The sequence below is a fragment of the Dromiciops gliroides genome, chromosome 2 (assembly GCF_019393635.1).
Source record: "Dromiciops gliroides isolate mDroGli1 chromosome 2, mDroGli1.pri, whole genome shotgun sequence".
In the NCBI taxonomy this organism is placed as follows: Eukaryota; Metazoa; Chordata; class Mammalia; order Microbiotheria; family Microbiotheriidae; genus Dromiciops; species Dromiciops gliroides.
This window is the reverse complement of record NC_057862.1, coordinates 149344097-149356903: the sequence shown is the minus strand read 5'-3', so window position 1 is coordinate 149356903 and position 12807 is coordinate 149344097. Positions and strand designations below refer to the sequence as shown.

The window sequence follows — 12807 nt, the reverse complement described above, 5'->3', positions numbered from 1 at the left end:
ATGCTTTATTGGTATATTTTGATGCATTTTATGGTATAATTATAATGGTTGTTTTTTTCCTGTAGAAATGGTTTTTCTGTAGACTTGACCTTATGGGTTATAATCTGTATCTGAGACCTTTATAAAGATCACCTAAAGACACATTTCAACAAAATATATTATGATTCATTATGACTGAATATAATTGGTTTTGGAGTGGAGAAAATAAGGGGAATGTATTTTGGTTTGTTTTTTAATGGTTTCTTTTTCAAGAGTTAGCATTGGAATTATAATTAAAGTACAAATACCAAAAGTCTTGGTACAATTTTATGTTTCGTTAGCTTTAAACTGCACTAAGACTCTTGGGATACTCTATCCTATACATTTTTTTAGCATCTTACATGAAAGCGGTCTATAAAGCTCATTTTGCACAATAAATCTTGTTTCAAACAGTTACAAACTTATGAACACTGAACTTACATATGATATATATAAATGAACAACTGACCGTATCATTCATTGCCTCTATTCCTCATGATGACAGCTTTCTTTTGTTCCCCAATTTAGAATGTAAAAAAAAGTTAGCAAGTAACTGTTTCCCAAGTGTATCTTTACCACCCACAAATATTGTCAGATAAGGGAGATGCATTTCTACTATCTCTTGTTCTAACTCAATGAGTTTTCCCATAATCACAATGTATCATTGAAATAGTATTATGTTATGTGTTTAATGATTTTTGTGGGCTGGCCTGAAAACCTAATCACCATTTTCCTGTAAATCTTTTCTATAGAAACAAAGATGTGCTATTCACACAGAGATGATATTCCTAACTGATATCAATAGAATATGAACTTTGAATTGTTTTGACCATTAGCCACCTGCATACACCTTCACCTTGTTCTCCTTTGTAAACAATGGCATATATTTATGAGTCAGATTGTTGGGCTTAGGGCTATAATTTGTTGCTTGAAACAGTATTTTCTTCTGACGATAGCCAGCCTACTCACGAGGAAGAAAAATAAGTAACAATATTACTTTTAATATACTTCTTTAATTTGTGAGAAAACAGGCCTATTTTTTAATACTTATTAAGAGATTGGGGGGAGAGTGGGAGGAGGAGATGAGCAGCAGGAGCAGCAGCAACAGCAGCAACAGCAGTAGCAGTAACAGTAGCAGCAGCAGCAGCAGTAGTAATAGACAAAACTATTCATTATTACATGTACAGTTCTTGGCACAGAAAAATCTCCTACAGTTCTATTATACCCACTGTGGATATCTTGGTTACAAATACTAAGTTTCAGTTAACATTAGATGTGTTCTTCATCTGTATTCTACTTTCATGTGGCTAAAAAAAATAGTTCTTATTAATATTGTAAGAAACACAAGGCTTGTCATCTTGCTAAGGATCTGAGACATTATGATCTAGGACATTAATGTACTATATAATTAATGCATTAGTTGACTAGGATTTCCTGAAAGTAGGTCACCTGCTATTCACTCAACAAAAATTAATGCAGAAGATTATTAGAATGATTGCTTGATTACTGTCAGGCCTCAGAAGTCTCCACAATAAATTGTTCTTTTGAAATATATTACTATTTATATATAGATTTTTAAAAACTGAAATATGGCTTAATTCTAGCCTGAAAAAAAGATTTTTATGTAGTATAGTATTAAATTATGTTTAAGCTTTTCAATAACTCCTTCAAAATAATTATAACTCATCAAGTTATGAAGTGTTTTTCATTAATTACAAATCTAAATAGTTTTCCTTATAAATAAAATGGTATTCTTTAAACTGTCACACATGCCACAACAGGCCAGAATATACTCTAATAATTATTCCTTCTGGGTAACCTTCATATATAATTTCAAGACAAACTAATTTGATACTTAGAGTTAAGTACAATTTGCATTTTCAAAAGGATGAAAATACAATGCTGTGTTGTTTCTGTACATGTTTTAATTTCACATCATGGATTCTGTGATCAGTGCTATATATGATTGATATATAGTACCTAAATATCACAATGATATAGGGTGCAAATAAAGTAGAGTTAAGAAATTTATTTATTCTGTTATCAAACGTGTCCTGAATAATATTAGGCTTTTTAAAAAGTAGCTGATTTTGTTGATTTGGGCATCAGAGGACCCAGGTGATGCTACTTATTATTTGAGTGACCTTTGACAAGATGGTTAACCCCTTTCAACTTCTATTTCCTCCTCTGTAAAAGTGTGTGTTGCATGTGAGTGAGTGAGTGAGAGAGAGAGAGAGAGAGAGAGAGAATGTTGGGGAGGAGTGGACTGGATAATCTCTAATGTCCATTATTATACCCATCCTAAATCTTGTGATTTTTAGGTATTTGGGGGAGGGAGATAGTTTCTCAGTTGAGTCAGCTCTGAGTTAAAAAGAAATTTAAGTAAACCAAATTTTTACCTCATTGTCATTCCTCTCTTTTCTTTCTGTCAGAAATAGGTACTAGGTCTTTGTGATTTACCTAGAGTCTATTTGGAAATTTTTCATATGTCATACTGCCTCTTGATATTATAAAGAGAAAATGACCAGTTTTAAAGGGATTTGGAGGGAAAGGGGTGGAAAGGGAAGCTAATCACCTCCTACAAGGTGAATTTTTCAATCACAACTCTTGAAGGAACTAATGCTAAAGTCAGTGGAGGAAGTACAACCAATAAAACTTCTGGTCCTTGACATATTAAGCAGGAACAATTCTTTGGTACTGTTGGTGAAATCTGAATTTCCCAATAGGGTGGGGCATCTTCCCCTCTTGCAACAGAGTCAAACCTATTTACATATGCCTTCTCATCCTGTGATGCTTGCAGGTATCATCCATCCCCTTACCCTCCCCCCACCCTCATCCACCCAGTATTCTAGGTCTTTAACATTATGAGAGTATCTTTGGAGCACAAAACTTATCTAGCCCTTGTTTCTTACTATATAACCAACCCCTTTCCTTTTTCAGTCATGCATGTCTTTGATAATAATTTTTATTTTACATCTTGCACATGATTCCTTTTTGGTAATATATGGTAACCTCTTTTTGTCCACCATGCCTCTCTTCATCACTCTTTGGGTGATCTACAATTTTAATTCTTTATAATATTCAAGATTCACAGCCATATATTATTATTAGAAGACTGTTTAATAAAGCTTCATTTATGACTACTTTTAAAAAGCCATTTTTCTTGCTATTTATATGATTATAATTTTGATACTTTTTATTTCTATCTTTTAAGTGTCATAAGCATTTCTAAAGATCATTTTCAAGGCAGATATAAATCTTATGGAAAATATGAAGAGAACATTAAAATGACTTTGAAAAGTATTTTGCTTTATCCTGATATGAGCATTGGATTTTTTCTCTCTATGATATCATTATGTTTTGCATAAGGCGGAAATGTTCAAGCATGCCTTGGACATATTTCATGTTTATTTTTGTTATTTTTAAAACTTTCATTGGGCTATGTTGAGAATTTTCAAAGGCAAATAAATACTTGTTTTAAAATAATGCTGAACCTAAACCTACAGCATAAAATCTCAGCAATTATAATGTCATTTTGATAGATAAGGCATTGGCAAGAGTTAGACCTATCTCTAGAGCAGAGCAATCAATCAGTCAACAAGCATTTATTAATGCTTATGAAAGTTGGCTTTATTGCCCTTGAATCCAATCTCTTGGTTTGGGAATCCCACCTAGTCCCAATTCTGGAACCAGGTGGATAGGCAATAACTCATTTCAGTTCAACAAATTTCTATTAAGCCCTTGATGTGAACAAGTTCATTGTTCATTGTCTTGGAAACACAAAGGCAGAACAAGCACCTACCCGCAAGGAGGTCATATCTAAACTGAGCTTTGAAGTAAGGTCAGGATTCCTTGAGGTGGAGTTGGGGAGAAGAGGTATATGTAGAGAGGTGACAACTTGTTGGAAGGCAAGGTTTGGCCGATAGAATTCAATAGCCCTGTTTGGAAAGATTCAGTAACCCTGTTTGGCTAAATATGGTTTATGAATGGGAATAAGTAAAGTTAAATCATGCTGAAAAGGTACCTGAGAGCCAGATAGTAAAGGACCTTAAATGCCAGGATAAAAAGTTTGTATTTTATCCTAGAGACAATGTGAGCCACTGAAAGGTTTTAAGGAGAGAAGTGGTATGGTTAAACCTGTCACATAGGAACACTATTTTGGTAGCTGCCTGGGAGTATGGAAGAAAGGATAAAGGCAAAGATATCAATTGAAAGACTATTATAGGGAGAAGCTAGGGGTGCAGTGGATAAAGCACTGGCCCTGGATTCAGGAGGACCTGAGTTCAAATTCAAACTCAAACACTTGACACTAGTTGTGTGACTCTGGGCAAGTCACTTAACCCTCATTGCCCCGCAAAAAAAAAGGGGGGTGAGAAAGACTATTATAATAGTCTATGCACTGTGTAATGAGGGCCTGAACTAGGGCCATGAGTGAGTGGAGAGAAGGGGATAGATGTAATAAATATCATAGAGGTAAAAGAGACAGAACTTAGCAACTAACTTGATATGGGGGCTAAAAGACAAATAAAAGTTAGACATCACTCTTAAGTAGCAAACCTAGGGAACAGAGATCAAAGTACCTGCAACAGTAGTGGGGAAAAAGGCAGCTAGGTGGCACAGTGAATAGAACACCGGCCCTGGATTCAGGAGGACCTGAGTTCAAATCTGACCTCAGACACTTGACACTAGCTGTGTGACCCTAGGCAAGTCACTTAACCCCAATTGCCTCACCCAAAAAAAAAAAAAGAGCAATAGTGGGGAAATATAACTTAGAGAACCAGTTACTTGGGGAAAAGGGATTGTGAAGGTCATTTTTTTTTAAAGGACCCAGAACTCACATTCTTTTGGTCAGGCTAATATACACAGGAACACACACACAACTTTAGTTGGCCTTGATTTTAATCTTAACTCTTTTTTGACATTTTTTTCTTTTTCTTTTCCTCATTTCCTCTCTGGGATAATTTTTTTTTTGGCCTGATTTCACCCACCTACAAAATGTCAGAGAAATTGCATGACATGATTTGCCTTGGCTTTCTAATTCCCAAGGATGGCTCTGAGTCCCACCATCTACTAAGGATGACCCTACTTATGAATAATAATTTGCACTTTATAAATATCTTTTGTCTTTAAGATTTACTGATGAGGGCTGAAATGTTTATATTTTTTTCAAAGGTAAATTTTTAAATTTCCTTTATTAAAGCTGAAAGCAGATATCTTGTGAAATCAAAATCTCAGTGTCATCCTTGACTATTCTCTCATCCCACACATATCCAGTTAGTTTCCAAATCTTGTTATTTCTAGCTTTACAGCATTTCTGACACATATCCCTTCTGTCCACTGGCATGGTCACACCTCTAGTTCAGACCTTCATCACTTCTCTGCTGGACTCTTACAGTAGCCTCCTAATTAATCTCTATGCCTCAAGTCTCTTCTCAGTCCAATCTATTTTCCTCACAACTTTAAAAATTCTTTCCCTAAAGTATAGCTCTAACCACACTTGTTAAATAAGCCCTAATGGCTCTGTTACCTCAAACATACAAACTCTTTCATTTGGCATTGAAAGCTCTTCACAACCTGATCCCTTGCTATATTTCTAGTCTTTCTACATATTATTGTCCTTTATTCACTCGATAGTCCAGTCATACTGGTCTGTTTACTGTCCCTCACACATGATCCTTCATCGTCCATCTCCATACCTTCATACTGCTGGTGCCCCACGCCTAGAATGCTTTCTTATTTTCACCTCTACATTTCAGAATCTCTGACTTCCTTCAACACTCAGCCCCACCTTCTACACCAAGTCTTTCCCATTTTCCCCTGACTCCTGGTGCCTTCCCAAGGTGACCTTGCACCTACTTTGTATGTATCTTGTATATTCATACATATTTTCTATGGGTATGCCAGTTCCTGCAAGGCAGGAACTGTTTTCACTTTTTCTTTGTATCACTAGCACTTTACACAGTGCCTGGCACACAGTAAGCACTTAATAAATACTTGTTTTTGAACTTTTGGTGTTGTGGATTTGTGAATTCATTGGAGTCTTCCCTCTGATAATATGGAAGGCAATTATTTCTCAATTTCTCAGTCTGTATTTCTTCTTTACCTTCACATAAGCCCTCTGTTGAGGAGCTTCCCAATACACTGAAGTGCCTTTTCTCAATCTCAGAGGTACTGATTACCTCAGGCCTTCTGTCTAATCATTCTCTCTTACATAATCTCTCACTCCTCTGGTCAAGCACATTCTAGGTAATGTCTTTAGGCCACTTTTAGCATTTAAAGTGCTTTTAGTAAGATACTTCAGCTCCGTACATCTCTCTGTTGCCTTTTAGAAGATTTGTAACCCTTTGCCTTCATGGAAAATATGTTTTTAACGTATTTCTTTTTAAACCTCTTTAGGTAGATATGGACAAAAATGGTGAAATGCGACTTATAGAACTGGATGAATCCTTCAAAAGTGAACATACTGTTTTCGTAACCCCACCTGAGATCCCACATCTACCCACTGGTGAAGAACACCCTTTACAATACAGGTATTCAATAAGTAAGATGTATGAATTTGAAAGAAATATCTGTACACACTAGTTTAGATCAGTAAAATAGGAAGGCATGGGACCTAAGGATCTTTAAGTGACATTGTAGCTCTAAAATCTATCATACTATGTACTATGATAGTTTTAAAAGCTAAAACATTACAGGTCATACTATTTGTAGGTAGTAGGCACATTTATAGCAAATCATTAAACAAATTAAACCCATACCTAAACAATTTGGGGTTTGGGGTTTTTTTGGCATAGTACTCACAAATTTGAGAGTCTTTCATCATACCAATGTAATTTTTATCCCCTCAAATGTTGACAGAGTTCTGCTATACCAAAAAAAATGTGTAAATCTATTATATTTCAAGAATATTTAAATTTTTTGTTTATTTCATTAAAGGTGATTTTAGGGGCGGCTAGGTGGCGCAGTGGATAAAGCACCGGCCCTGAATTCAGGAGTACCTGAGTTCAAATCTGGCCTCAGACACTTGACACTTACTAGCTGTGTGACCCTGGGCAAGTCACTTAACCCCCATTGCCCTGCAAAAACAACAAAAACAAAAAACAACAAAAAAAGGTGATTTTTTAAAGAGATTAATCAATTTATAGGGACTTCAGAAAGATTTTACAATATTTTATGTGATTATAGGCTTTATTCTCCATCTTTAATTTCATGCTATAAACTTTCAAGAAATTGTGTTTGTTTTAATTGAAATCTGTGCTAATGAATTTTACCCAGGTAAGTTCATTAAATGTTTTAGATGCATTCTTAAGTTTCTAGTACACAATTAACTTAGGGTAGATTTTTTTTTATTGGTCGGTTTGGAAATTTTTAAAAATAGTAATAGTAATAGATTTTTAGAAAATGTTATAACTCAAGATGGTGGAGTACAGGCTGGGACCCAGCTTACCTTTCCCAATGTTCCCCTCCAAACAACTTTAAAATAACACCTCAAATCAAATTTTAGAGTATCAAAGCCAAAAAACATTCAGAGGGAGACATTTATTTATCCTAAGACAATACAGAAGGTCCACAGGAAAGGTCACAGGATGCACCAGAGCTCAGCAGGAACACCAACAGTGGGTGTTGGAGAGAGCTGCAACAGTAGCAGCAGCTGATTTGGGAATTCTCAGTACAGAGACAGTGGGGGGGGGGTGGAGAGATAAGGGAAGAGTCAGACAGTTGATTAGAAAGAGATTGAGGCAGCTCATGGCAGAGTGGTTAGAGCACCAATCCTGAAGTCAGGAGGACAGAGTTCAAGTCTGGCCTCAGACACTTAATAGCTGTATGATCCTGGGCAAGTCACTTAATACTGATTGCCTCTACCCCCAAAAAAGGAAGAAGAAAGAGAGATTGCAGGGGACCCTTTCCCAATGGGTGTAGCTGACATTGCCTGGCAGTTCTAGGTTGTAGTGCAAGGGCAGAGAAGAGCACTAGTCATCAGTCACAAAGGAACATAGGAGCTGATCACAGTTCTAGGGCCAAGGGGAATGCTAGCACTTGCAGTTGCAGGAGAGTAGGGGGCCCTTCCTGGGTAAAGACCAAAGCACAGATCAGGAGAGTAGTGATCACACCTTTCCCAGAATAACAAAATCTTGGAAGCACCAAAAACTTGCAGACTCCCTGAACTAGCTCTCAAAATAGCAGCATGAAGATGCCTGAAGCTTGGCACAGAACCTTCCTACCCCCAGGTGAGCAGAACCCAACTTTAATATAAAATTCAAATTGTAAAAATAGGCTGGGAAAATGACCAAACAACAAAAATAGAACTTGACCATAAAAATCTACTACAGTGGCAAGGAAGACCAAGACATAAACTTAGAAGAAGACAATAGTGTGAACACAGCTACAGGCAAACTTCAGAAATGCTAATTGGGCTCAAGGCCAGCAAGAATTCCTGGAAGAATTAAGAAAAAAAAAAGATGAGTGATAGAGGAAAAGAAATGAGTGATACAAAAAAATTATGAAAAGAGAATTAAAAGTTTGTTTTTTTTTTAAAAAGGTAGAAAAAATACTGAAGTAAAAAATACCTTAAAAAACAGAATTGGGGGCAGCTAGGTGGAGCAGTGGATAAAGCACCAGCCCTGGACTCAGGAGGTCCTGAGTTCAAATCCAGCCTCAGACACTTGAAAATTACTAGCTTGTGACCCTGGGCAAGTCACTTAACCTTCATTGCCCAACAAAACAAAACAGAATTGGCCTAATGTTAAAAGAGACACAAAAATTCACTGAAGAAATAAAATTCTTAAAAAGCAGATACGGCCAAATTTTTAAAATGTACAAAAGTTCACTGAAGAACATAATTCCTCAAAAATTAGAATTGGGAAAGGGCTAACAACTCCACAAGACATCAAGAAACAATAAAATAAAGTCAAAAGAATGAAAAATAGAAGCAAATATGAAATATCTCATTGGAAAAACAACTGACCTGGAAAATAGATCCAGGAGAGATAATTTTAAAATTATTAGACTACCCGAAAGCCATGATCAACAAAAAGAGCCTAGATATCATCTTTCAAGAAATTATCAAGGAAAACTGCCCTGATATTTTAGAACGAGAGGGTAAAATAGAAATTGAAAGGTTCCACCAGTCACCTCCTGAAAGAGACCCCCAAATGAAAAAACTCCCAGGAATATTATAGCAAAATTCCAGAGCTCCCAGGTCAAGGAGAAAATATTGCAGGCAGCTAGAAAGAAAAAAATTTAGAGCCAGTCAGGATAACGCAAGATTTAGCAATTTTTACATTTAAAGATCAGAGGGCTTGGAATATGATATTCTGGAAGGCAAAGGAATTAGGATTTACAACCAAGAATCACCTATCCAGCAAAACTGCATATAATCCTTCAGGGGGGAAATTGGATATTTAATGAAATAGAGAACTTTCAGGCATTTCTGATGAAAAGACCAGAGCTGAATAGAATATTTGGCATTGAGATGCCAAAGACTCCCAAGAGAAGTATAAAAAGGTAAACATGAAAGAGTAATCATAAGGGACTCAATAAAGTTAAACTGTTTACATTCCTATATGGAAAGAGGATACATGTAACTCCTAAGAACTTTATCATTAATAGGGCAGTTCAAAGGAGTCTACATAGATAGAGGCTCTGGGTGTGAGTCGATTATGTTGGGATGATCTCTTTTTTAAAAGTGGGATGGTGATAAAGAAGGATTCACTGGGAAAAGGGAGAAAGGGGGAGCTAGAATGGGGAAATTTTCCTCACATAAAAGAGGCATGCAAGGAAGAACTTTTATAATGTAGAGGAAGATGGCATGTAGCGTGGCAGGCAATACTTGAACCTCACTCATCAAAATTGATTCTAAGGAAAAATGTGTGTGTGTGTGTGTGTGTGTGTATTCATATGTACTCAGTTGGGTTTAGAAATATATTTTACCCAATAGGCAACTAGGAGGGGAAGGGGATAAGAGATATTGGGGATAATGATAAAAGTGATGGTGAATTAAGGGAGGCAGTTCCCCATTTGGTCATTTATTCTTTCCATGTTATATCTTACTCTTTTGCTACTCTGTGTCTTTGTTGCTAGTATGATGATGACAAAACTTTAATGTGTAACCACTGGCAAGCCCTACCAAGATGGAAAGGAAGGGGAAAAAATTAAGCGCTTACTATGTGCCAGGCAATATAGAGACAGTTTGGCTCAGTAGATACAGTGCTGGGCCTAGAATCAGGAAGACCTGAATTCAGATCTGGCCTATGACACTGACTAGCTGTGTGACCCTGGGCAAATCACTTAACCTCTGTTTGGCTAAACCACTGGAGAAATACATAGCAAACGACTCTAGTCATATGGGGTCACGAAGTCAGACACAATTGTACAACAACAACAACATGTGCGAGGCACTGTGATAAGGGCCTTATACATATTTACCTCATTTAATCCTCACAACAACCCTAAGGAGGCTAGAAATGGGGCCAGCAACAGACTGTCCATATGTCATTTGAGGAACAGCCTAATGAAGTTCAGAGACACTTATTGCTGGGTTGACCACAGGGCAATGATTTTTTTTTGGTCAAGACTCATGAATAAAAAAAAAAACCTCATGAATATAAAGGTTCAGAGGAAGTACAGTGTAGACAGTTTCTACAAGAATAAAATCATAAAATCTTTGGTCTATTGAAGTAAGCATCTAGGTCTTAATTTAAACATCTACCTGTCCTTCTCTCTTTCTTGTGGGGGAGGGAGAACTGGAGGGGTAGTGGTTTTCTTGAGCCTGAAATGTTTTAGTGCAAATAGCAGCCATTACTGGAAGATCAGCTCTGTCCTGTCCATATGCAGAGAGAGGGTAACTTAAGAGATTTGTGTGTGTGTGTGTGTGTGTGTGTGTGTGCATGGATGCATATAAACATACAGAGTATGACTGCAATGTGTTAAGATTTATATATATATACACATATATGTGTGTGTGTGTGTATGTGTGTATGTGTGTATATGACAAAGAATTGGAAATCAAGGGAATGCCCATCAATAGGGGAATGGCTAAACAAGTTGTGGTATATGAATGTAATGGAATACTATTGCACTGTAAGAAACAATGAGCAGGAGTTCAGAGAAACCTGGAAGGACTGACATGAACTGATGCTGACTGAGAGGAGCAGAACCAGGAGAACATTGCACACAGTAACTGCAACATTGTATGATGAACAATGGTGATAGACTTGGCTCCTCTCAGCAGTGCAACGATCCAATAGAATTTTAAAGAACTCACGATAGAGAGTTTTTGCAGCATCCAGAAAAAAAAGAACTGTGGATTATGAATGCAGATTGAACCATACTGTTTCTACTTTTGGACTATTTTTTTCCTTCTTTTTTGAGGTTTTTCCCTTGTGATCTGATTCTTCTTTCACAAGATGACTAATGTAGAAATATGTTCAATGTGATTGTACATATATAACCTATATCAGATTGCTTTCCGTCTTGGGGAGGGAAGGGAGGGTGAGAGAAAAATTTGGAACTAATCCTATGAAAACAAATGTTGAAAACTATCCTTATATGTAACAGGAAAATAAAATACTTTTTAAAAGATATAGATATATAGATATATAGATATATGTGGCATTCAGAACTCAACTCATTTATTCAGCTTACATCATGTGCCAGGGTCTGCACTAATTGTTGGTATATAACAACAAAAAATGGTTCATGCCCCCAGACGTAGAGGACTTCTATTTAATCACTGACATAAGAAAATCACTCTCCTTTATAATAATACCATCAACATAATATGTACCTTTCTTTATAGAACACAACTTCATTGGACTCCTTTGTTCTTTTTCCTACTTCCTATTGATCCTTTGCCAATATTTCTTTAGTGAAGTGAATTTTGCCTTAAGTAATCAGTAATAGTTACAGATTGGTTATAATCTCACTAATTTAGGGTATTAAGATGTTAAAACTATTTTGAGGTATATCTCATGTATAACCCACATCTGATTGCTTATTGCCTCAAAGAGGGGAGAGAGGGAAGGAGGAATAACATTTGGAACTCAAAACTATAATAAAAATGTTTATTATTTTTTAAATAAATACATGAGGTATATCAGGTAAAAGTATAAAGGAAGCAAAGTTGTTTTTCAGTGTGAATTGAATTTTTTTATATTTATCCTTCCCAAGTGTCTGTTCTTCCTATGCCTTGCTTCTTTGTTGTTTTGCAAGTAATTGAGGCTCTCATACTTTAATTCCTTCTATGTGAATTAATAGAAAGGTCCTAGGGAATTGCCCAAGGCACACAAACTCTTAAGTGCCTAACCAAGGATCACAGGCTTCTAAGTCCAAGGGATTTGAACCAGAATCTTCCTGACTTCAAGATCAGCATCCTTTCCACTATCTCCTCCTGCCTCTGCTAGAATGCAAGTCAACAATATCAATTCCTAGATAAGCAATGAATGGTCACATAACTAATCATATGTAGATATCATATTCTTCCGCATATAGATTTTAACAAGAGATTTTTTCCCCCATCTTGTAACAGCTATAATGGATTTCCTGTCCTGAAGATAGATTTATTTGAGAGGCCAGAGGGATTTCTGCAAACACAAAATAATAAACTGGCCTCAAAAAATAGTAGTCCTAATAGCCCTTCAGCAATGTTCAGAAGAACTAAACAGGTAATTTGAAAAGTTTTTATTTTTTATTGTCATAACAGTTTCTTTTGCACCCTCTAATGTATCACTCCTAAGAGTGTCACATCCTAGAGCATATATTACAATTACAACTATTGCAGTTCAAATTTCA

General features: G+C 36.3%; 1 protein-coding gene across 7 annotated transcripts in view; it reads left to right on the top strand.

The window, feature by feature from the left end:
- Window positions 1-12807, top strand: part of DENND4A (DENN domain containing 4A) — a 135882-nt gene that overhangs the window by 89898 nt on the left and 33177 nt on the right. For all 7 annotated transcript variants that reach the window (XM_043982246.1, XM_043982251.1, XM_043982250.1 and 4 more), the window contains 2 exons: window positions 6415-6548; window positions 12545-12680. In XM_043982246.1, the coding sequence (XP_043838181.1) occupies window positions 6415-6548; window positions 12545-12680 (270 nt within the window). The remainder of the gene's footprint in view (window positions 1-6414; window positions 6549-12544; window positions 12681-12807) is intronic.